A 26,474-nucleotide genomic window follows, 5' to 3' on the forward strand; every position below is an offset into this window, starting at 1 on the left:
CAAAAAAAAAAAAAAAAAAAAAAAAAAAAAGTAGCAGAGAGCTAATGTTTTACCTAATTGGGATTCAAAATTAGCATTCCTTGTCATCCAATTGATCACAAATGCTCATCTGTAACAATCAATCTTAGCTCCAGGGCCACACACAAACAGGTGGTGGGTCAGATTTGGCCTGGGGCCATAGTTTGCAGACTGTTGATTTAGACTCAGAGACCTAGGTACTAGGAATAATGAAAAAACAAGGGAGTGCATAACATTTAAGGTAGTTTTCGTTCTGTGGGGTGGGGGAAGGAAGGAGGATAGAGTTGGAGAGGAATATACAGGCTGGTTTCTGGGGTATTGGTAATATTCTATTTCTTGCCTTGATACTACTGTTCATTTTAATTTTGTTCATTAAACAATACACATTGTTTTACATGCTTTTTATATGTGTGCTATATTTCATGAAAAATAATTTCAACCTCTCTGACTTCTCCCCACTTCTCCACTCTCCCTCCTTACCAAACAAATTATTCCTTATTTTAAAACCGCTTCCCACTTTTACTTCTGATCTCTTTCTTCTGGAGTGTAATCCTCTGGGTCGTGCAAGAGTTTTATGTTCCTTTATTAACCTGTTAATCTATCACCAATCTCAGGTCATCCCTTTTTCTTTGTCATTGTCACTTTTGCTCTTCTCTCTCCATTCTTTTCCTTAAGCAGACTTTTAAATTTGCCCTTAGAAAGTAAACAAGAAAGCGGGTTTCCCTTGCTGTTATATTTATTTTATTCTTTTAGTTTTTCTTTTATGAGTTTACTAGGAAATTATTTTAGGTGTCTCCATTTCACTTAGCCACTGAGTAAGCAGAAAGTTTAAGTGAACTTAATGAAATGGGGGGAGGCCAGGGTGGGAGGATCACATAAGGCCAAGAGTTTGAGACCTGCCTGGGTAACATACCAAGACCCTGTCTGTACAAACAATTTAAAAAGTAACTGGGTATAGTGATGTGCGCCTGTAGTCCCAGCTACTTGTGAGGCTGAGATGGGAAGATCACTTAAGCCCAGGAGTTCAAGGCTGCAGTGAGCCATGATTGCGCCACTGTACTCCAGCCTGGGTAACAGAGCTGTCTTAAAAAAAAAAAAAAGTACGTAGGAGTTCAAGGCCAGCCTGAGTAAGATGGTGAGACCCCATCTCCATTTAAAAAAACAAAAAACAGGCTAGCTGGGCGCGGTGGCTCACACCTGTAATCCCAGCACTTTGGGAGGCCAAGGCGGGTGGATCACGAGGTCAGGAGTTTGAGACCAGCCTGGCCAACATGGTGAAATCACGTCTCTGCTAAAAATACAAAAATTAGCTGGGCGTGGTGGCCCATGCCTGTAGTCCCAGCTACTTGGGAGGCTGAAGCAGGAGAATTGTTTGAGGCTGAAGCAGGAGAATTGCTTGAACCCGGGAGGCAGAGGTTGAGTGAGCTGAGATTGCACCACTGTACTCCAGCCTGGGCGACAGAGCGAGACTGTGTCTCAAAAGAAAAACACACACACACACACAAAACACACACACACAAAGAATGAAATGGGCACAGGGACCCATCAGTACATTTGAATCAGAATATTTCAGATCAACCTGCAGCAATTTGTGAGCGTTTATTTAACAGCTCTTTTGAGATGTGATTCACGTATCCCACTATGCACTCATTTAAAATACGCAATTCATTGGCTTTTAATATATTCACAGAGTTGTGCCACCATCACCACAGTCAATTTTAAAACCTTTTAATCATCCTAGAAGGAAACCCCTCAACCCTCCATTGTCAGCCTCCAACCCCTCCCACTCCCAACTCTAGGTAACCTCTGATCTTTGTGTCTCTATAGGTTTGCCTATTCTGGACATTTCATATAAATGGCATCATATGTGGTCCTTCATGACTGGTTTCTTCCTCTTAGCAGAATGTTTTTGGTTCATCCATGTCGTAGCTCATAGCAGTACTTTATTGCGGAACATTATTTCATTGTATGCGTGGCTATACCACATTCTGCTTATCCATTCATCAGCTGATGGACGTTTGGGTTGTTTCCACCCTGGCTATTATAAGCATTCATTGAACAATTATTTGTTTTTAGGTAATTTATTTTAAGTGGTATGTAGTCATTGTGGCAACTTTGAAAAATATTAAAGAATATAAAGAATATGATAAAATTTGCTCATAATCCCACCACTCAAAAAAAAAAAGCTTTATTAACACATTTTCTGTGGGGAAAAAATGCATGTTTATATAATTTGTTTTATCATTCTTCATTTCTCTTGAAGATTTGCTTTGCATTTGAACAGATTTTGTTTGCCAAATCACAGCAAGACTGGCCAACTGCAGTTGTCATAAATAATTTATCAGTCATTGTGCAATGGGAGTATAGTGGAGTTATCTGCCATCAGATGGGCATGGGGAGGGTTTAGAGAAAATTTCACAGAGGAGGAAACATATATTATGAAAATATGCATGAGGTTCTGATACCTGTCAGTAAATAAAACATTGGGTCTTCTAATAAGGTCGTATTTGTTCTGTTGTAGGAGGCTGGCAGGATGTACAGTTTTTATCACAGGTGCAAGCCGTGGCATTGGCAAAGCTATTGCATTGAAAGCAGCAAAGGATGGAGCAAATATTGTTATTGCTGCAAAGACCGCCCAGCCACATCCAAAACTTCTAGGCACAATCTATACTGCTGCTGAAGAAAGTGAGTGTGACAGTGCCATTTGATAAAATGTCTTTCTAGTGGTTTCAATACATAGAGAATTTGCTGGAGAGTTTAGTTAAAGCTATTTGAAAGCTACCCTGAACATAATTTCATCTAGTTAAAGAAGTATTTATGTTGTCACCTTGGGGCAGTGCTTCTGACCATTTTTCTCCACCAGCACTTTTAAGCAATGTGAGAAACTCCAGTTAAAAATCTTATTTCATGGCTGGGCGTGGTGACTCACACCTGTAATTTCACCCAGCTACTCGGGAGGCTGAGGCAGGAGAATCACTTGAACCTGGGAGGTGGAGGTTGCAGTGAGCCAAGATCACGCCACAGCACTCCAGCTTGGGTGACAGAGCGAGACTCCGTCTCTTAAAAAAAAAAAAATCTTGTTTCTTGAGGGCAGTGGTTCTTGGATGGGAGGGGGAGTGGGGAAGTGGAGTAGAGAGGAGAGAATTTGATTGGTGAGTGGCATGAACTCTTTGAGAAAGCTTTCTGTGTTATTTATTCTCTGCACAATTTGCAAGTCATCATTTTAATACTTTTAGTTGACAAATAATTATCACATACTTCTATTTAAGGCATAGCGCTAGGCACAGAGCCAGGAGAGAGGGCTTAAAAATTCAACTTCAGTTGACATTGCTAGTTTTCTTAATCATGTTCAGAGCACTGTGGTTATGTTAGAGGAATGCATGTGAAGTTTTTATGAGTGAAATGATGTCAGGGATTTGCTTTAAAACACACCAGCAAAAAATAAAATAGGGGACAGGAAACATAAACATATTAACTGACAAAACTAACAATCATTGAAGATAGGTGATGGATTCCTATTAGTTTATTACAGCATCTTTACATTTTTGTATACTTTAGAATATTTCCACAATAAAAAGTTTTTAAAAATTACTTTCAACTGGGTGAGGTGGCTCATGCCTGTAATCCCAGCACTTTGGGAGGCCAAGGCGGGTGGATCACTTGAGGTCAGGAGTGCGAGACCAGCCTGGCCAACATGGCAAAACCGCGTCTCTACAAAAAATAGGAAAATTAGCCTGGCGTGGTGGTGCACGCCTATAGTGCCAGCTACTTGGGAAGCTGAGGTGGGAGGATCCTTTGAGCCTGGGAGATTGAGCTGCAGTGAGCTGTGTTTGTGCCACTTCACCCAAGCCTGGGCAAGAGAGTGAGACCCTGTCTGAAAAACAAAAACAAACAAACAAAAAACTTCTTTTTTTTAGCTTTTTAAAAAAATTACAAAGAAACCCCCATCAAACCTTCGTTTTTGTTTTTTAATAGTGTTAGCCTAGCTAGTCTGTCATGCTATATGGTAGAGTCACTGGTGGTAAGATAGAGTTATTTATATTGATTTTCTGAAAACAGGGTACTTTTTTCTTTTGATTATGATATCGGAATTAAAGGTATAATATTTAAATGCTTTAACGCTTTTTCATTTTGTATCCTTTATATAAGTTGAAGCAGTTGGAGGAAAGGCCTTGCCATGTATTGTTGATGTGAGAGATGAACAGCAGATCAGTGCTGCAGTGGAGAAAGCCATCAAGAAATTTGGAGGTAATACCTTCATTCTGAAAAAATTATTGGATATTGGTAAAATAGAGGTATAACTATAATGTTAATTTAAAAATTTGTTTTGAGTTTTGAATTTTCTGAGTCTTTGGAGAAATACATATTCGCTCACGCAGAACATGGTTTAAAACCATCTGATAAGGCTGGGCGTGGTGGCTCACACCTGTAATCCCAGCACTTTGGGAGGCCGAGGCAGGCAGATCACTTGAGGTCAGGAGTTTAAGACTAGCCTGGCCAACATGGTGAAACCCCGTCTCTACTAAAAATACAAAAATTAGCTGAGCATGGTGGTGGACGCCTGTAATCCCAGCTACTCAGGAGGCTGAGGTGGAAGAATTGCTTGAACCTGGGAGGTGGAGGTTGCAGTGAGCTGAGATTGCACCACTGCATTCCAGCCTGGGTGACAGAGCAAGACTCTGTCTCAAAAAGAAAAAAAAAAAAAGAAGAAAAAGAGTGTGGAATGATAGACTGTGGAGACTGGGAAGAAAGAAGGGATGCAAGGGGGGTAGATGAAGAGAAATTACTTAATCGGTACAATGTTTGCTGTTTGGGTGGTGGATACCCTAAAAGTCCTGGACACTGCACAATCTATGTATGTGAGAAAATTGCACTTCTGCCTTATATATTTGTTTTTGAAAAAATTCTTCCTTTATATGGTTAAATCTCATCTTCTTCACAAAGTCAGTTCCCTCACCATGCCAACTAATCAGAAGTATATTTTTCTTTCTCTGGTTTCTTTTTTCTTTTTTTTTGAGACTGAGTCTTGCTCTTGTCACCCAGGCTGGAGTGCAGTGGCGCAATCTCGGCTCACTGCAACCTCTGCCTCCTGGGTTCAAGCGATTCTCCTGCCTCAGCCTCCCAAGTAGCTGGGATTACAGGCGCCTGCCACCATGCCCAGCTAATTTTTGTATATTTAGTAGAGACAGGTTTCGCCACATTGGCCAGTCTGGTCTTGAACTCCTGACTTCATGATCCACCCGCCTCAGCCTCCCAAAGTGCTGGGATTACAGGCGTGAGCCACCGTGCCCGGCCTCTCTGATTTCTTAAAACATTCATTTGATCCTTATCTTGTACTATTTTAGATCTTAGTATTTCTTTTCTCCCCAATTAGTTCAAAAGTTCCTAGAAGAAAGGTGTTGGGGATTGAGCTAAGGCTTTCATGGTATTGTAGTAGGGCACCTAGGCATGTCCAAATCCTGCCTAAACCATTACCACTCTACCCGCTAATGTTCTGGAGGACCATATGTACATGTGAGGGACAATGGCCAGTGGAAAATGAGGTAATGCTTCAGTGTTAGCAAGGCTGTACTTATAATCCCAATGCAGAGTGCTGTGGGGTGCTGGACTGAAGCACGGAGCTTTGGCTCAAGTGGAGCCTCTTCCCTTAAATCCAAAATCTTACCCCTAGCCGGCAGCCTTTCCCAAAGAAATGTGAATGCCTGTGTCAGAAGAGGAGAGAAAATGCAAAATGATGTTTGTCCAACTGATAGGGCCCTAAATGTGAAATGTGCCACACTCAAATGCAGGATATTTTATCTAAAATGACTTTACCTAGTGGTAGAAGTGGTTAACTAGTGCCACTTAGGATTTGATGTAATTAGTTTATCCACTAATTTTTGGAGAGGAACTAAGGGGAGAAAGCTGAAGCTTTTCATTCTCCCATATTCATTCAGTTTTAGTTCTTTTTTTTTTCTTCTTTGAAACAGGGTCTCACTCTGTCACCCAGACTGGTATGTAGTGGCATGATCGTGGCTCACCACAGCTTTGGCCTCCTGGGCTCAGGTGATCCTCCAACCCCAGCCTCCCAAGAAGCTGGGACTATAGGTGCCCACCACCAGGCCTAGCTAATTTTTGTGTTTTTAGTAGAGATGGGGTTTCACCATGTTGGCCAGGCTGGTCTCAAACTCCTGACCTCAAGGGATCCACCCACCTCAACTTCTCCAAGTGCTGGGGTTACAGGCATGAGCCACTGTCCCCAGCCTTGAATTTATTATTTAATTTTTTAAAATTGTGGTAAAATACACATAACATAAAATTTACCATCCTATTTTTAAGTGTACAGTTCAGTGACTTTGAAGTTTATTATATTGTTACACAACCATCATTAAGTACACTTTACAAAGAATAATAAAGACCAGGTAGAAACAAAGAAAAAATGTTTGACATAGTTTTTGTATTTTTACCATTTTCCTTTAATGTTATTTCACTAAGCATATAACTATAAACAAAACTTGTTGGTTATAGGTAGAAACTAGGTAGAATTTGCAGAAATAGTAGTTACTCTAGGTTTATTTTTTGTATGTGTGTATGAGTCACTAAAACAAAATTGATCCACTTTGATGATCTGCCTGGGATTGAAACAGTAGGTCTTTCTCTTTTCCCAGTTCTCAAGACCAGAAAGGAGCCTTTCCCTTTAAGTGAGGGGCATTGGGGGAAGGGAGACTACTATGCTTGGAGGGAGGACAGGCCTTTGAAACTTCATGCTAGAGAGGAAGAAAGACTTTAAGGAATTTGATCCAAGGTTTATGGAGACAGGGAGGGACAACCAGGAGGTAAGAGAACAGTTAAGAGTGGAAGCTACAAACCACCGAAGACTAAGCCTTCTTGTAGTTTCACATGGAGCTCTGGCAATTGGCTATATCTCCACTGTGCTAGTGACAATCATGCAGGTGCTATTTTGAAATAGCTACCAGTCTTGCATTGGTAGTGGTTAGTCATATTATCTAAAGGAAGTATAGCCATGCATTGCTTAATGATGGGGATATGTTCTGAGAAAGGCATTATTAGGTGATTTTATGATCGTATGAACATAGAGTATACTTACACAAACATAGATAGTCTAGCTGACCACATACCTAGGCTGTATGGCATAGCCTATTGCTTCCAGGCTGTAAACTTGTATAACATGTTACTGTACTGACTACTGTAGGCGTTTGTAACACAACAGTAAGTATGTGTCTGAACATACTTAGAAAGAAAAAAGATAAAATAAAAAAACAGCATTGTAATCTTAAGGGACCATGTTGCGTATATGGGCCATTGTTGACTGAAATGTTAGGTGTGGTACATGACTGTATTTGTGAATCAACTGAGGGTTCAAAAGAGAGTAAACGCTTTTTTTGTGTGTGATAAAAAGTATTTCATTAAAATGAAATTGATTATTTTGAAAACAGGAATTGATATTCTGGTAAATAATGCCAGTGCCATTAGTTTGACCAATACATTGGACACACCTACCAAGAGATTGGATCTGATGATGAACGTGAACACCAGAGGCACCTACCTTGCGTAAGTTTGCAAGAAGAGTTGTGGGGGAGGATGTTGCAGTGTTTCTCAGGGAACTTACATAGTTGTAAACAGATTTGAGCCAAATTAACAGTGTAGTTCAAAATCTAGTCAGTCCTTATAAAGGTCTAAAAGTCCTTCATTCAGTCAATAGTATTTTATTTTATTTTATTTTATTTTTTATTTACTTATTTTTTTGAGACAGAGTTTCATTCTTGTTGCCCAGGCTGGAGTGCAGTGGCACGATCTCAGCTCACTGCAACCTCTGCTTCCTAGGTTCAAGTGATTCTCCTGCCTCAGCCTCCTGAGTAGCTGGGATTACAGGCGCCCACCACCACGCCCAGTTGATTTTTTGTATTTTTAGTAGAGACAGGGTTTTACCATGTTGGCCAGGCTGGTCTCGAACTCCTGACCTCAGGTGATCCACCCGCCTTGGCCTCCCAAAGTGCTGGGATTACAGGCGTGAGCCACCATGCCCAGCCTGATAGTATTTTAAATAGCTTTATTTGGAGCTCCTTTTCTCTATGAATTTAGGAAAGACTAAAGTAGGCTGAGTGCAGTGACTCACACCTGTAATTTCAGCACTTCAGGTGAGGGGAGTATTATTGGAGGCCAGGAGATTGAGACTGAGATGCACAAGATGGCAAGACGCTGTCTCTACAAAAAAAAGTTTCTAAAATCAGGCAGGCATAGTGGTGTGTGTGCTACTGAGACCGTGGTGGTGGTCTCATCTACTCAGGAGACTGAGGCAAGAGGATCCCTTGAGCCCAGGAGTTTGAGGCTACAATGAGCTGTGATCATGCCACTGCACTCCAGCCTGGGTAACAGAGAAAGACTCTGTCTCCAAAGAAAAAAAAAAAGACTAAAGTGTAGCTCAAGCATTTTCTCAAATATTTGCATGTGTAAATACTTATATGTATACTCTGTCTTTCATAGGACACAGTCCTTTCATAGGACTATTTCGGATTACTGAAGCCAGCAATAGTCTCCTTCCTCTGAAAAAGACCTGGTGTTAAAAAAAAAAAAAAAGACGTAGGTTTTAGTTATTTAAATAACAGTAAGGTCATTCTCATTATGAATCACACTTTATTGTAACCAATAAAAACACTAATACTTTCTTGGGCTTTGCCGGGGAAATGTAGACTATCGAATGAAAGAACATAGTCTTGATCTGTTCTGGATTCATCAGACAACCCGTCCTATTGTCCACTTATTTATTTGTTTATTTACCCTCTGGTTCTATATTTTCCATGTGGATATCAGGATACATCAGGTTAGAACTTGCTTCTGTACCTTACATGTATCTTGTTAACACACAGAACAGGTGGTTAGGAGCTTAGGCTCTGGAGTAAGACTGCTTGGATTCAAATCTTAACACTCACCCCTCATGACTTTCTATTTTGTGACCTTGGACAAGTAACTTAACTTCTTGCAGATTCAGTTTCTTTACTTTTAAAATGGCAATAATACAGTAATATGTTATAGGGTTGGTCACCAGGGTTAAATGTCTAAGTTATTAAGTTAGAGTCCTGAATTTTTCCCTCAGGTATGTTTTGTTGGGTCTGCAAAACTTGGCCCAGACAGTGTTAAAACAAAATTGTTTTCATTCGTTACCTACATTCAAAGTTTTATTAGTTAGGGCCAGGCATGGCGGCTCATGCTTGTAATCCTAGCACTTTGGGAGGCTGAGCCAGGCGGGTCACTTGAGCCCAGGAGTTCGAAACCAGCCTAGACAACATGGCAAAACCCTGTCTCTACAAAAAATAGAAAAATTAGCTGGGGATGGTGGCACACGTGCCTGTAGTCCCAGCTACTTAGGAAGCTGAAGTGGGGGGACTGTCTGAATCTGGGAGGTGGACGTTGCTGTGAGCTGAGATCACCCTACTGCACTCCAGCCTGGGTGACAGAGCGAGACCCTGTCTCAAAAACTTTATTGGTTGCTTATGTTGAAAAAATTAGAAGATTTATACAAAAGTCCAGATTTCTAGCTTTTCTTGAAATCTTAGAAGATCTGGCCAAATAGAGAAGCATTACCACATGGCAATAGTTGCTGTAGCTGAGTGGCAGGGTTATCAACTGCCTCATCAGATGGGGCCAGAGCTCTGTTGTCTTCTGGATGCTGAGGACAGGCTAACAAGTTATATCATTGCATTTACACTGTTGTTTTTCTTATATGAAAGAGGAAAGTGAAATATTTCTCATAACCACATCTCTCTCTGAATTGGGAAAATGAGACTTATGCCAAGAGGGCCGTATGTTCAAGCAAAATGGGTGAAAGCTTACTTGTTTGTAGATATAAGGCATATTTCTATAAATTCAATGTGTAAGGTAGGTCTCTATTGAATGAAACCATATTGAATCCAGCCGTAGTAAGAATTATGGCAAATGGCTGGGCACAGTGGCTCATGCTTGTAATCCCAGCACTTTGGGAGGCCAATGCAGGCAGATCACCTGAGGTCAGGAGTTTAAGACTAGCCAGGCCAACATGGTGAAACCCTGTCTCTACTAAAAATACAAAAAATGAGCCAGGCGTGGTGGTGCGCACCTGTTACTGGACTATTCCGGAGGCTGAGGCAGGAGAATCGCTTGAACCTAGGAGGCGGAGGCTGCAGTGAGCCAAGATCACACCACTGCACTCCAGCTTGGGCGGCAGAGTGAGACTCTGTCTCAAAAAGAAAAAAAGAATTATGGCAAGCATATAGATTGTGATGAAAAACTTGAACTAGAAAGAGTTTGTGTTTATTTTCAAATAAAATAGGCAATGTTGCTATGTGATACTGTCATGGTACTAGAAAAAATTATATGGGAATAAAAACATTTTACAGCTGGCAACTTTGTGAAAGAATTTCAATTGAATGTTAAGTATTTGTTTAAACAAATGCTTAAAAATATAAACCTAGCCAGGAATATTATTGCTCAACATGTTGAACTAAGGCTTAGTTAAGGGCGTGTTGTGTGAATAAGTTTAATGATTTCTGGCAGTTTCTATTATAGATGATGAAGCCACAGATATACATATACAGGTTGAGTATCCCTGGTCTGAAAATCCCAAATCCAGAATGCTCTGAGATCTGAAACTTTTTGAGTGCTGACTCGACGCTCAAAAGAAATGCTCTTTGGAACATAAAGGATTTCAAATTTTTGGAGTAGTGATGTTGAACTGGTTAAGTATAATGCAGATATTTCAGAATGAAACCTGAAACAATTCTGGTCCCAAGCTAAACTTGTACCACACACCTAGGTATATGGCGTCAGGAGAATTTTGACGTGATTAAAAAGGTTTTAGACTGGGTTTTCATGACATGAAATGACTTCTAAGGTATTGACAAATATCTTGGCAAGTTTAAGGCAGATTTATCAAAACTAGTAATCATAACTATAGACAGTGCTGTAGCAGTGGTCAGTGTTAACTTTAGACTTATTAAAATCTAAACAAATGTAGGTATATGTTTTGCAGGGGTGCAGAAATTGTTTGTTCATTGTATCATTCACTAGGAATTGCTCCCTACTAACAAAGTTAAAAATATACATGTTTTCTTTCCAAGAGATGATCAATACAAGTAAAGCATTGAATTTTATGTAGATTTGTCAAAATTAGTAATCATAACTATAGACTTGACCTTTTAAACTGACATTATGACTGATGTGTACATAAATGTATAAGTCTCTTTGTTTTTTCCTTGTGAAATTATGTCTTTGGAAGCCCATTTGGCAAAAATAATTTGGTCTACTTTCCTATATTGAGGTCATTTTTCAAAAATGAAAGTGATGTCTTAACCCACATTTTTAGATGTGAAGGTGCAATTAAAAACAAAATAGACCAGGTGGGGTGGCTCACGCTTGTAATCTCAGCACTTTGGGAGGCCGAGGCAGGTGGATTACTTGAGCCCAGGAGTTTGAGATCAACCTGGGCAACATAGTGAACCCTGTCTGTGTTTTAAAAAAAATTAAAGTTAAAATTAAAACTCTCGCACAAAGATTCTATTCACTATTGAAAGTTCCTACCTTTATAAACAGCCACTTAAAAAAAAAAAACCACTAAATAAAATTAAATATTGCTCCCAGTTAAAAGCAGATTGCAATGCCAAATGAAAGACCTCACACTGACTTTTGGGTCAAAGAAAAGTGTCAGATTTTTGGCCTTCTATGAAAGGTATGTTATAAAATGAAAATTCATAATGAAATATTTCTATTTTGACCGGGTGCGGTGGCTCACGCCTGTAATCCCAGCACTTTGGGAGGCCAAGGCGGGCAGATTACCTGAGGTCGGAAGTTCGAGACCAGCCCGACGAACATGGAGAAACCCCGTCTCTACTAAAAATACTAAATTAGCAAGGTGTGGTGGCACACGCCTGTAATCCAGCTACTCGGGAGGCTGAGGCAGGAGAGTTGCTTGAACCGAAGAGGCAGAGGTTGCGGTGAGCCAAGATCACGCCATTGCACTCCAAGAGTGCAACGAGAGCAACAAGAGCGAAATTCCCTCTCAAAAAAAAGAAAAAAAGAAAAGAAAAGAAATGTTTCTATTTTATTTTATTTTTACTTCCCTGGTAACTCACAGAACATATTTCTTTTTTAATTTGTATTTTTCAATTTAATTTATTATATACTCTCCAGTATTACATTGTTTGTATCATGTTAAATGCTTTTAGAAGCTTAGTAGTAAGGTTCAGTTGTATCTCTGAACAGTTGATTTTTCTTATTCCCAGCTGTTTGAAATGCTTGTTCCCTGGTGCCGTAAAGAAATAGCACTTGAACATAAATTTAATTTACTCAGCAAGGCCGTTTTTATACTTTCTGCAGAAAGGGTATACTTGCCAGCAGTTTTGCCACAAGAGTACACCGATCAAAGGAGACAGGGTCATTTATAACCTGACGCGTCCACCCTACTGCTGTGTCCGGTTTCCATTGGCTGGAACGGGACCTCAGGTTCTGTATTTGTCCCGGTTGGCTAGCAACTCAGAACTTTTTTTAAAAAGAGGCAAAGGCAGAGGAGAACAAAGGAAGGAGGAGGTAACTTGTGGAATGCTGAGAAAGGTAAAAAGACCTTCAAATAAGGAAGAGGAACGGGCTATGACCTAATGCTTGCTTGGACCAGTATATGCATGCCAGGGCAAATATTTAGGCTAAATTGTGGGAGCTAAGAACTTAAAGTACATTGATTTCTTTATCACGGCTAGCAGATATTTAAGAATATTAGTACGGGTCTTTGAATACATTTTGCTTCTAAAGAAGTTACTATTTATTCCTAATTAGACAGGGAGGAAGGTCTTCGAAGAGGAACCTCTAGTTTTTACACCAGCTCACTTTATTCATTTACTCAAATGCCTTACAGGTCTTTGAGTTTGCAACCCCAAGTAAGTAAAATAATTCATGAAAGGTGATAAAAACAGAGTCTGGCACATAGTTAAGTTTTCAGTAAACGTAACTATTTTATTCAGCTGAAGGTATCAGTATCTAAGTGTGGTGCTAAGAGTTTTCAATATAATATATAAGAGGGCATGCTACTGTGACAGATGCACCTGATGTAGGATTAGCAATGTTGAGGTCCAGGCCAGCAAAGTGCAGATGGAAAAGTCTTGTCCCATAGATCAAAGGAAAGCTCATGTTTAGAATGTAAATGAAATGAGCTCTTTCCTTTGAGTGTAAAATATGGTCTTATTTACTGGAGTAGATTTAGTTTGTTTCTTCTTGGTGCTTCGAGTTGCAGTTTCACTGTTTTAATGAAACTCAGCTGTAATATTGTTTGCCCCACCTCACCTCACCTCCATAAAAGTGAAGCATCTTTGGAAATGAAAACAGTTATCTACCAAAACCCCTCTAGTGGTATTGATTATATTTGGTAAGCTTGGTAAGATGTTGCTGTTTTTAACACCAGTATTGTACATTTGGTAATTAAAAAACTGACTTGAAAGAAGAATGAACTAGTTCATTCACAGCTCCTGGCTCAGGGTAAAGAAAAAAAAAAAGAATGGACAAGTTCAGAGTCCTAGAAGTCCTAGAAGTCATTGAATGTAAACGAAAGCTAAATTTGTAGCTAAAATAAAGCTATAAATTAAGCTATAATATATTATTTAGCTGCTGACATTATATAAAAATTAACATTTTAGAAATATTGGATCTGAATCTTAAATAAATTACCTACCTTAATGAGTGACTTTTTAAAAATAAAGCTATGTATTGCACCCAAAGGCATATTTTATATTGGTGAAAATTAAATTTGGGAATGTAATGAGAGTTATATTACTAAATTACAGTTCCAATGTAGTAGAAGTACTATGCCTATTAAGATGAAATAAATCAGCATACATAATACTAACAACAGCGATTGTTTATTTCATGTTTAGTATATACATTGTCCTAAGTATCTCATATATATCATCTAATTTTAATCTCTTGGTCAATCATAGAAGGTAGTGAGTATTACCAACATTTGCAGAGGAGAGAACTGAGCATTAGAATGCTATACAATTTTCCCAAGATCACACAATGAAGGGGCAGAAGCAGAATTTGAACCCTGGTCTGTCTCACTTGAACACTCATGTTATTTACCACTGTGCTGACCGACAAGTATATTAACTATCTCTGAAAATTACATATGTGTGTTAGGGAGGCAGAATTTGGGATGGTTGTGGTTGCGGATAACCTCAGTTGGGCTTAAGGCTAGTATATCAAGGATTTGTTTTTTTCCATCAAGCAGATCATGTTGTCAGGCCATTAAGCAGAATTTCAAAGGATGAAAATTAGTTGCTTTTTCTGTTTTAATTCTAGAAAGCAAACAAAAGTACCCTATGAACAAAACAAACAAAACAGTTCCCTACAGATTTCTGAGCAAGTTCAGTTACTCTGTAGGAGTAGTTTAAAATGTATCTTGGCCGAGCGCGGGTGGATCACGAGGTCAGGAGTCGAGACCATCCTGGCTAACACGGTGAAACCCCGTCACTACTAAAAATACAAAAAATTAGCCGGACGTGGTGGCGGGCGCCTTGTAGTCCCAGCTACTCAGGAGACTGAAGCAGGAGAATGGCATGAACCCGGGAGGCGGAGCTTGCAGTGAGCGATTGTGCCACTGCACTCCAGCCTGGGCAACAGAGCCAGACTCCGTCTCAAAAAAAAAAAAAAAAAAAAAAGTGGATTGGCCCGGCATGATGGCTCACACTTGTAATCCTAGTACTTTGGGAGGCTGAGGCGGGTAGATCGCTTGAGTCCAGGAGTTTGAGACACGCCTGCGCCACATAGCAAGACCCTGTTTCTTAAAAAAAAAAAAAAAAAAAATTACAAAAACTATCCAGGTAGCTGGGCGTGCTGGCACATGCCTGTAGTCCCAGCTACTCAGGAGGCTGAGGTGAGAGGACCACTTGAGCTGGGGAGGCAGAGGCTACAATGAGATGTGATCATGCCACTGCACTCCAGCCTGGCAACAGAGAGACCCTGTCTTAAAATTAAAAAAAAAAAAAAAAAAAAAAAAGAGAAATTGGCTGGTCGCAGTGGTTCACACCTGTAAACCTACAATCCTGGCACTTCGGGAGTCTGAGGTAGGAGGAGTGCTTGAGTCCAAGGGGTTCAAGACCAGCCTGGGCAACAAAGCTAGACCCTGTCTCTAAAAAAAAAAAAAGTACAAAAATTAGCTGGGCATGGTGGTGCACACCTGTAGTTCCAGCTGCTCGGAAAACTGAGGTGGGAGGATTGCTTGAGCCCAGGAGCCCAGGAGCTCAAGGCTTTAGTGAACTGTGATCGAGTCATGCACTCCAGCCTGGGCAACAGAGCAAGGCCCCCTCTCTTAAAAAAAGTGGAGAAATTGTTAGAAAGCTATTAAATTTGGCTTGTATTTTCTTTTGCTTTCAGATCTAAAGCATGTATTCCTTATTTGAAAAAGAGTAAAGTTGCTCATATCCTCAATATCAGTCCACCACTGAACCTAAATCCAGTTTGGTTCAAACAGCACTGTGGTAGGTGGTAGGTGGTAGGGTGAGGGGATGGTTTGTGCTTAATTTGTTTTGAATTAAATCTGTGTATGTCTGATGTAATCACAATCTGCACATAACATTCAGCATTGAATTTTCTATGCCAAATCATTAAGTGGCATTTGGAAAGTAGATTCTTCATCTTTTATCTGTAATTTAAAAAATTGAGGCATAATTTACATTCAATAAAATGCACAGCTCTTAATGGTTCAGTTTGATGAGTTTTGAGAAATGTATATAACCAACGCCCAAATCAAGATACAGATTTTTACCATTTCAGAAAGCTCTTTCATTTCCCAATGAGTGTGTTTTACTGTGTGTAATTTATTCATCTATAAAGTTGGTTAAAAACTATCTATGAGATACTTTATTTTTCTTAGACAGGTATGCACCTGTAGTCCTAGCTACTTGAAAGGCTGAGGTGGGAGGATCGCTTGAGCCCAGGAGTTTGAGGCTGCAGTGAGCTATGATCATGGCACTGCACTCCCGCCTGGGTGACAGAGCGAGACCCTGACTCTAAAAAAAAAAAAAAAACGACAAAAAAACCCTATTACCTTTCATAGCAAACTAATGGTTTAAGGTAAATATGCTAAGCAACAAGATTTACATATAGGTGCCTCCTTTAAAATAGTTGTATCAAACACTTAGTTTTTATTTCAGCACAATTCACTAACATTTGGAAAGGCACTTGGAATGGGAACCCACAGAGTAAAACTGAAAGAAGTTCCACTTTAATTGACTAGGTTAAATACATTTGCAGCCTTTTTTTATTATTGTTTTACTAGCAGTGGTTTCCCTTTAAATAAACACTTTCATTCTTAAAAAAAAAAAAAAGTCCAGGCATGGTGGCTCACATCTGTAATCCCAGCACTTTGGGAAGCCGAGACAGGCAGATCACTTGAGGTCAGGAGTTTGAGACCAGCCTGGCCAACATAGTGAAACTCCATCTCTACTAAAAATACAAAAATTAGCTGGGCATGGTGGTGCACACCTGTAATCCCAGCACTTTGGGAAGCCGAGACAGGCAGATCACTTGAGGTCAGGAGTTTGAGACCAGCCTGGCCAACATAGTGAAACTCCATCTCTACTAAAAATACAAAAATTAGCTGGGCATGGTGGTGCACACCTGTAATCCCAGCTACTCGGAGGCTGAGGCACAAGAATCACTTGAACCTGCGAGGTGGAGTTTGCAGTGAGCCAAGATTGCACCACTGTGCTCCAGCCTGGGCAACAGAGTGAAACTGTGTCTCAAAAAAAGAAACATAGTAAGAGATAATAATGTAATTTACCTCATAGTATTAAGAAAAATGAAAGTTTATTACTGTCACTTTTATTTTAATCGAATATTAGGAGGGAGATATATAAAATGATTTCATCTCTGTTCACTTCTATAAAACCTGTTCTTTACAAAATAGTACAGTGAAAAGTTATATTTTATATTATTGAAAAGAATTCTCAAAAATATATCAGGGAGGCTGGGTACGGTGGCTCATACCTGTAATCCCAGCACTTTGGGAGGCCACGGCAGGTGGATTGCTTGAGCCCAGGAGTTCAAGACCAGGCTGGGCAACGTGGCAAAACCCTGTCTCTACAAAAAATTGAAAAATTAGCCAGGCTTGGTGGCACACACCCATAGTCCCAGCTACTCGGGAGGCTGAGGTGGGAGGGTTGCTTGAGCCCAGGAGGTAGAGGCTGCAGTGAGTCGTAATCACACCACTGCACTCCAGCCTGAGTGACAGAGTGAGACCCTGTCTCAAAAAAAAAAAAAAAGAGTATGTGTATATATATGTATATATGTATGTGTGTGTATATACATGTGTGTATTACTATTTTCTTCCTGATATATATGTGTGCGTGGGTGTGTTGTATGTATATACATATATATACACATGTATATGTATATACACACAGATATATACACATACCTATGTATATACATACATGTACCATATATCAGGAAGAAAATAGTAATAGAAAAATTGTTTATTTCTACTCATAAGTTAATCAAATTAATTTCTTTTATAATTAAATTATTATTTTTTGTGGTTCTTTCAGCTTATACCATTGCTAAGTATGGTATGTCTATGTATGTGCTTGGAATGGCAGAAGAATTTAAAGGTGAAATTGCAGTCAATGCATTATGGCCTAAAACAGGTATGTATTTTTAAAAACTTCATTTGTTAGATTTTCATGTATTGTCCTTGACACTTATTATTATTTTTTGACAGAATCTCACTCTGTCATCCAGGCTGGAGTGCAGTGGTGTGATCTTGGCTCACTGCAACCTCTGCCTCCTGGGTTCAAGCAGTTCTCGTGCCTCAGCCTCCCAAGCAGCTGGGACTATAGGTGCGCACCACCATGCCTGGCTAATTTTTTGTATTTTTAGTAGAGACAGGGTTTCACCATGTTGGCCAGGCTGGTCTCGAACTCCTCAAGTGATCCGCCCACCTTGGCCTCCCAAAGTGCTGGGATTACAAGCATGAGCCACCACGCCCGGCCTGTCCTTGACACTCTTGAGGTGCATCTTGGGTATGATAGGGTGAGAGTATGTAGACTGTTAACACTAACTTCAATCTGTTTGTTGGGAAACAAGTTCAACTTTTTATTGTACAACATAAGATCCTTTTCAATCATCTTCCTGCCTTGGCTTAGACTACATGAGTGACTCTTCAGCCAATAGCCTTTGTAGGAACATTGACCACCGGAACACTTTAAGAATCTTTTGAAGGCCAACAGGAGAAGCTGCACTTCCCCAACTCTTTCTCCATCTTTGTTTCTGGAACCTACCTAAATTCTGCAGATTCTCATACTTTTGTTTTCTCCTCACACATTCTAACAAAAGCTTTTTAACATTTTTGTATTCTTACTGGCCTTGTCTTTTTCCTTTAGAAAAAGCTGGATTATCTTTCCTTTCACATGAATTCTTCTGAATTCACAGAGTACCTGGAACCCTGTGAGATGACAGAAGAACCTGTGTATGCCTGGGCTTGGTGTGCAAATTTACAGTTATGATATAACAGAAGTTGATAGCTTCCTTGCTGGGCAGTAAGATGTATAAAAATGAGGGAAAGCCAGCAAAAATGAGAAAAAAGGAAAGCCTGTCTTTCTTTTAGGTTCTTACCCTCTGCTTCTATATCAGAGTAGCTTAAAGGAAGAAAAAGAGATGATAACATTTCACTACACATTTTTCCATGTACTAGTGGGTAATGCCCATGAAAACCTTAACTTCTTTTTATCTTAAGTGTAAATGGTGCCAGGTGTGGTTACAGATGGCTCACGCCATCCCAGCACTTTGGGAGGCCAGGGTGGGCAGATCACTTGAGGCCAGGAGTTTGAGACAAGCCTGGGCAGCATGGCAAAACCCCGTGTCTACTAAAAATAGGATAAACTAGCCAGTTACTTGGGAGGCTGAGGCATGAGAATCACTTGAACTTTGGAAGCAGAGGTTGCAGTGAACCCAGATTGGACCACTGCACTCCATCCTGGGCAACAGAACAAGACCCTGTTTCAACAACAACAACAAAATATGTAAATGGCAATCACATCCCAGAAAAGTATGTCTAATGATAAAGAGTATGCAGAGGGACTGGGTGTGGTGCCTCACTCCTGTAATCCTAGCACTTTGGGAGGCTGAGATTGGATGGGAGGATTACTTGAGGCTAGGAGTTTGAAACCAGCCTGGGCAACATAGTGAGGCCTCTAAAAAAAAAAAAAAAAAAAACTAGCTAGGTGTAGTGGTGCACACCTATAGCCCCAGCTGAGATGGGAGGATCACTTAAGTCCGGGGGTTGAAGGCTACAGTGAGCCATGGTCATGCTGTTGCACTTCAGCCTCAGCGACAGAGTGAGACCCTGTCTCAATTAACCCACTTCCCTTTTGTCCCGAGAATACTCTTGTCTCTAATTCTAATGTAACATCATATACATTTCTGTTACATTAGGGTTAGAGACAAGTTCTGTTTAGAAATAACTCAATAACTTTTACGTTTTCACACTGAAAATCAGTCAGATTTGCTTCAGCTTCAACGTGTGTGTTTATGTAAAATTAAATGAGCGCTGGTAGTTTTTTTTTTTTCCTAAACAGGAAGTGGGTTAAAAAACAAACAAAAAAAGAGAATGCATAGTGGGAACCACTTTTTCATTTCACTCTTTAAAAATGTAACAGGCCAGTTGCAGTGGCTCGTGCCTGTAATCCCAACACTTTGAGAAGCAGAGGCAGGAGGATCTCTTGAGCCCAGGAGTTCAAGACCAGCCTAGGCAACATAGTGAGATCCCATCTCTACAAAAAATTAAGTTAGCTGGGCACAGTGGAGCATGCCTGTGGTCACAGCTTCTCGTGAGGCTAAGATTGTAGGATTGCTTGAGCCCTGGAGATTAAGGCTGTAGTGAGCCGTGATCATGCCACTGTACTCTAGCCTTTTGAGACAGGACAGAGTGAGATCCTGTCTCAAAAAAACAAACAAACAAAAATTGAACAGAAACTTGATTATACTCACATTGGAATTTAAACAGAAAATCAACATGGCCCCTCTACGAGGAACCACCTTAGGGATCAATACTGGTGTTTCTGCTCCTAGGGTAGTGCTCTGCCCGTAATAGTCACTCAGATCTTTGTAAATGCATGATATTTTTGGATTCCTTTGGAAAGTCTTCATATTCATTACATTAAAAAAAACTTTTTGTAGTTTTTTTTATTGGAAAGGGGGTTTTGCCATGTTGGCCAGGCTGGTCTTGAACTTCTTGCCTCAAGTGATATCTCCTCCTCGGCCTCCCAAAGTGCTGGGATTACAGGCATGAGCCACTGCACCGGCCTCATTACATTTTTGAAAACATTTCTACTGATGGCAAATTGGAATCTTTTTCACTGAATTTGTCGGCAGAGGGGGTTTCTAGATGACTACTGGAATTCATGTCCCTGCTGTCCCTCCCTTTCCCCTGATTGGAGCAGCTGCTAGGGCGGTGGGCAGGTGAGCCTAGGAAGGAATGAGTAAGACTTGATTCTGTAAGAGAAGGAACTTGAGAAGCTTGTGAAAGACTGTTCTCTCTGAGCTAGAGGACAGAATGGAGCCAGGTGAGAGAACTTGAGAAAGAACAGATACTCAGAAGGGCTTTGACCATGGAGATCTGAGGATTCAACAGGGTGACTCAACAGGCAAGATAAGTATTTCCTATCCTTGAGGAGTGGAAGTGAGGAGACCTCGGAGACTTCTTCAAGTCCCAAAATAGATTCAGTGACTGGTGTATCTGATACGATAACTTACTACTGCTGGCAAAGCTGGCATCATTTAAACTATCCCGGGCGACAGAGTGAGACTGTCTCAAAAAACAAACAAGCAAACGAACTATATAAGGGTGAACAGTGCTATAAGGAAACAAAGAAAAATTGCAGTACAGCTAAGAGGACCCAATATCCAGACATAGAAAAAATAAACAGAACACCAACACCCAGAATAGCAGTTTTCAGTGAAATCAAACTGCTAAAGAAAAAATATCTCAATTTAAAAACAAAAATCCTGACATAAGAGGTTGAAATATAATATGAAAAGTGCTCTCTGGAACTAAAAATAAATTGTGTTTTTAAAATATACATATATATGTATGTAATAGTTGAAGGGTTGGATGTTGAGTAACACCTGGGTAAGCAGCTTGGATATTCTAGTGCAAGAAATATCTCAGAAGAGCAGAAACACCCTGAAGTAAATGGAGAGAGACTTAGAGGACACATCCGGGGAACTTCACATGCAAATATCAGGAGTCCCAGAAGGAGGTCTGGAAAGAGAACAAATAGAGGAGAAACAATAATTGAATGAATAATAGGAAACAGTTCCCTTGAGCTGAAGAAAGACCGATATGGATGTAGACTAAAAGGTTTACCAAATTTGAGGCTGAATTTATGAGGGGGAGAAAGACATCTGGGAGAACCTCAGAATTTCAAGGATAAAAAAATCTTCCAAGCCTTCAGGCAGAATATATGTTACTTACAAAGGAAAATGATTGCAGACTCTTTTATCTTCAATGCCAGAAACTAGAAGGCAGTGGAATAACATCTGTACGTTGCTGATACAAAGGGACTCAGCCAAGGTAGTTACTTATTGACAAGATGAAGGGAAGATATGTGGATATGCTACCACACTTGAGAAGAGTCTTGTAGAAAGGGCTGTTAACCAAGCAGCAAATCTGTCAGAACAGAGAGTTTTCAAGATAGGAGTCAGAAAAAAGAGGAGAGAAAATAATGGCTAGCAAATAAACCTGTAGTATATTTAATATATGGTCAAATGTACATGGATTATATAGAATAACAGGGAATATGAAATACAGGTACCAAATAACAACTCCCTATATTGAAGAGACAGGATAAGAGAAAAGTTTAATAATTGTCTCTAGCCAAAAGCACTACACTGTCTTCAAAACCTAGAATTTGGGGAAGAAGGAAATGTGGAAGTCATTGAATTCTTTTCTTTTCTTTTTTTTGAGATGGAGTTTCGTTCTTGTCGCCCAGGCTAGAGAGCAGTGGCACAATCTCGGCTCACTGCAACCTCTGCCTCCTGAGTAGCTGGGTTTACAGACGTTTGCCACCATGCCCAGCAAATTTTTGTATTTTTATTAGAGAGGGGGTTTCACCATGTTGGCCAGGCAGGTCCCAAACTCCTGACCTCAGGTGATCCACCTGCCTCGGCCTCCCAAAGTGCTGGGATTACAGGTGTGAGCCACTGCCCCAGGCCAGAAGTCACTGAATTCTAAAGGACTTATATGAGCATGGGAAGATTAGGGAAGGGAACACTTTCTAACCATCTCATTTTGAGGCAGCTACAATTCTAGATGGTATCTTTGTTGTTGTTTGTTTTTTGAGACAGTGTCACTCTGTCGCCCAGGCTGGAGTGCAGTGGCACAATTGGCTCACTGCAACCTCTGCCTCTGAGGCTCAAGCGATTCTTGTGCCTCAGCCTCCCGAATGGCTGGGATTACAGGCACTCGCCCCCATGCCCAGCTAATTTTTATATTTTTAGTAGAGACAGGGTTTCACCATGTTGGCCAGGCTGGTCTCGAACTCCTGACCTCAGATGATCCTCCTGCCTTGGCCTCCCAAAGTGCTGGGATTACAGGCGTGAGCCACCACACCTGGGCTAGATGGTATCTTTTAAAAAAATTAGACTGGGCACAGTGGCTCACGCCTGTAATCCCAGCACTTTAGGAGGCCGAGGTGGGCGGATCATGAGGTCAGGAGATTGAGACCATCCTGGCTAACATGGTGAAACCCCGTCTCTACTAAAAATACAGAAAAATTAGCCGGGCATAGTGGCGGGCGCCTGTAATCCCAGCTACTTGGGAGGCTGAGGCAGGAGAATGGCATGAACCTGGGAGGCAGAGCTTGCAGTGAGCCGAGATCGTGCCACTGCACTCCAGCCGGGGCGACAGAGCGAGACTCCATCTCAAAAAAAAAAAAAAATCATATTTTCTGTTTGGTGCTAGGGTGTAGAAATGTTTTTGCATTTAAACATTATAGGCAGCTATCTTTCTAAACTTTCTTGTTGAGTCTAATAATTTATCTAGAGTCTCCTGGATTTTCTGTGCAGGTAATAATATAATCTATAATAACATTCCAATTCTTACATCCTTGGTTTCTTTTTTTCTTGCTTTACTGCACTCTCCTCTCTCTTCCTCTCTAGCCTTCACCAGTAGTTTTCTCTTGACTTATTGAGAGCCCAGCAATGCTTTTAAAAAATGTTTATTGCTTATTTATAGTTTTATTGTAATAAGACAGCCCTTTAGAGTATATAAGTCACCATATAGTTGATCCATGAACAATGTGGTGTTAGGGACGCTGGCTCCTAGCAGTGAAAAAAAGAAAACATATTTCCAAAAGCAGAAGACTAGTCCTATCCATTTTTAATTAAATGTATTACTAGATATTTTATATTTTTATTTTTTCAATATATTTTCTAATTTGTTAAAGTATATATTAATATAAAAACTATATACCTTTATTACAAATATACTAGTAAACTGAACTCTCTTATTAGTACTGAAGTTTTCTGCAGATTCTCCTAGTTTTTTTAGGTTTAAAGTCTTATCACAAAAAGTGACAATTGTGTTTCTGCCTTTTTGTTATATGTTAAATTATTTTTCCATTTCTTATTAGATTAGCTAATCCTTTTAGAACAATGTTGAATAGTAACAATGATGGGACCTATATTTGTTGTGTTCTTGTGAATAATGGGAATGCTTTTCATCATAATATATATGCAGTTTCTTCCCTTTTTTTAACTTCAGTTCTTGCATCCTTTCTACTACTTAATGCTGTGTTAGTATTAAATGTGATAGTTAAAGCATTAAGGTCTTACTTGATTTGCTGGAAATTTTTGTGTAATGTTCCTATCTACTAAGTGGACTTGGTAAGTTGGTAACTTATTCTGAACTACCATAAAATCTCCATGTAAGTTTTTAAATGCTTATTAAAATTGAAATATTACTTTTTAGTCATATCTCAAACTTGGAACTATTGGAGAATTAAGCAATACCATATTGTTTCTGCCCTTAGTGGTTTACAAATTTTGTTAGGGCAAGTAAACCATATAAATATAATGCAACCAGAGAAGTAATCTACTTAGATACTCTTCAAATGTGTGGACTCTTGATTGTAAAGTTCAAATAGATTTCCATAATCTATTAATTATGGAAATTAATTCCATCTGTATCTTTTCTTCTGTGAGAGCCTTTGAGCTTTCATATTCTCGGTGTCACATTTTGTTTAATTTTCTTATTAGCATACTTATTCTGTATTCCAGATTCTCAATTAACCATATAATATAGTTCATGTAAAGAAATGATAGAACTGATTTTTATTTATTTATTTTGAGATAAGATCTTGCCCTGTTACCCAGGCTGGAGTGCAGTGGCATGATCACAGCTCACTGCAGCCTTGACCTCCTGGGCTCAAGCCGTCTTCCTGCCTCAACCTCCTAAATAGCTAGAACCACAGGCGCATACCACCATGCCCAGCTAGTTTTTCAGTTTTTGTGTGTGTGTGTGTGTGGAGATGGGGTCTTGCCATGTTATTCAGGCTGGTCTCGAACTCCTGGGCTCAGGAAATCCTTGCACCTCGGCCTCCCAAATTGTTGGCATTACAGGCGTGAGCTACTGTGCCCTGCTAGAACTAATTTTGATAAAATATCCAAACATCACATTAGTATTTAAAATTATTCAGTTTCTCTTTGCTTCTTTGGGTTGGTGGCACCCTGGTCACCCCCATCTGGCTGTGATAGCCTCTGTAGTCCGTGGGCTGGCAGTTTGCTCTTCTTTTAAGGTTTCTTTCCCTACACAATCCCACTTTCTGATAAGCCTTCTTTTTTTTTTTTTTTTTTGAGATGGAGTCTTGCTCTGTCGCCCAGGCTGGAGTGCAGTGGCATGATCTCAGCTCACTGTAACCTCTGTCTCCCGGGTTCAAGCGATTCTCATGCCTCAGTCTCCCAAGTAGCTGGGACTTCAGGCGCCTTTCACTATGCCTGGCTAATTTTTGTATTTTTAGTAGAGACAGGGTTTCGCCATTTTGGCCAGGCTAGTCTCAAACTCCTGACCTCAGGTGATCCACCCGCCTTGGTCTCCCAAAGTGCTGGGATTATAGGCATGAGCCACTGCTCCTTGCCCTGGCAAGGTTTCTATGAGGTCTGTTAGGTGTACATCCTGCAGCTTATTGGTTTAAAATGTACTAGCCTTTGATGTGGTCTCTTTGGGGCCAATTGGGAGAAAGAAAAATCGATAGTGCAGCAGTTTTGATACTGAATATTGACAAGTGTCTTTATGAAATAAAGAACCAGTCCCTCGAAAAAATAAAAATAAAATAAGTTTCTGTATTGCACATATTCTTCTTAGCTGTGTGAGCTGCAGTAGCTGTCTGTACCTAGCTTCCCCTTATATAAAATTAGGTATTATAAATAACCTCTAAAGCCCTTTGTTGCATATTTTTCAAACTTTTAATTATGAAAAAAGTCAAACATATGTACAAACATGTATACAAGTAGGGAGAGTAGTACATCACGTACTATTCCGCTTCACGATTTCACCACATGGCCAATCTAGTTTTACCAGCCCTCACATCTCCATCTCCCTTTAACCCCACTTCTAACCTCACCAGATTATTATTATATTATATTATTAATTAATTAATTAATTGATTAATTAGTTTTTCGAGACAGAGTCTCACTCTGTCACCCAGGCTGGAGTGCAGTGGCACGATCTCAGCCCACTGCAGCCTCCACCTCCCAGGTTTAAGTGATTCTCCTGCCCCAGCCTCCCGAGTAGCTGGGATTATAGGCGCCCACTGCTGTGCCCGGCTAATTTTTGTATCTTTAGTAGAGAGGGTGTTTTCCCATGTTGGCCAGGCTGGTCTCGAACTCCTGACCTCAAGTGATCCACCCGCCTCGGCCTCCCAAAGTGCTGGGATTACAGGCCTGAGCCACTGCGCCTGGCCCTCGCCACATTATTTTTAAGCAGATCTCAATCATAGCATCATTTCATCTGTACATACTTCAATATGTATTTTTAAATGATTCGGTCTCTTTAAAAAGACAAAATTATTATCATAGCTAACAAACATACCTTAATATCATCTAATATCTAGTCAGTGTTCAAATTCCCTCAAGTGTCTCATAAATGTTTTCTTTGCAGTTGGTTTATTTACATCAGGATCTAAATTGTTCCATACATTGCATTTGTTTGATAAGTCTCAAGTGTTTTTAATCTAAAGCAGTTACACTCATTTTTTTTCTTGCCACTTATTTCTTGAAAAACCAGGTCGTTTATCTTGTAGGAGTTCTGTCATTCCAGATTTTCCTGATTCTCCCAGTCATATCATTTAACATCTTTCTATATCCTGTAAGGACCCTTATATTAGTATATTGTTTATTCCCATTCTTCTTTCTTCTGGCATTATTTTATTTATTCATTCATC

The 26,474-nt window shown here is 40.0% G+C and overlaps 1 protein-coding gene across 3 annotated transcripts in view; it reads left to right on the plus strand.

The window, feature by feature from the left end:
- The window catches only part of HSDL2 (hydroxysteroid dehydrogenase like 2), an 88,000-nt gene that overhangs the window by 15,257 nt on the left and 46,269 nt on the right, over positions 1–26,474 (plus strand). The window contains exons 2-6 of one of the 3 annotated variants that reach the window (XM_031014284.3): positions 2,540–2,703; positions 4,168–4,266; positions 7,455–7,569; positions 15,409–15,512; positions 17,583–17,681. In XM_031014284.3, coding sequence (XP_030870144.1) covers positions 2,540–2,703; positions 4,168–4,266; positions 7,455–7,569; positions 15,409–15,512; positions 17,583–17,681 — 581 coding nt within the window. The remainder of the gene's footprint in view (positions 1–2,539; positions 2,704–4,167; positions 4,267–7,454; positions 7,570–15,408; positions 15,513–17,582; positions 17,682–26,474) is intronic. The other 2 variants (XM_055350421.2, XM_019033655.4) reach the window with 2 other exon arrangements.

This window comes from Gorilla gorilla, chromosome 13, assembly GCF_029281585.2.
Source record: "Gorilla gorilla gorilla isolate KB3781 chromosome 13, NHGRI_mGorGor1-v2.1_pri, whole genome shotgun sequence".
In the NCBI taxonomy this organism is placed as follows: Eukaryota; Metazoa; Chordata; class Mammalia; order Primates; family Hominidae; genus Gorilla; species Gorilla gorilla.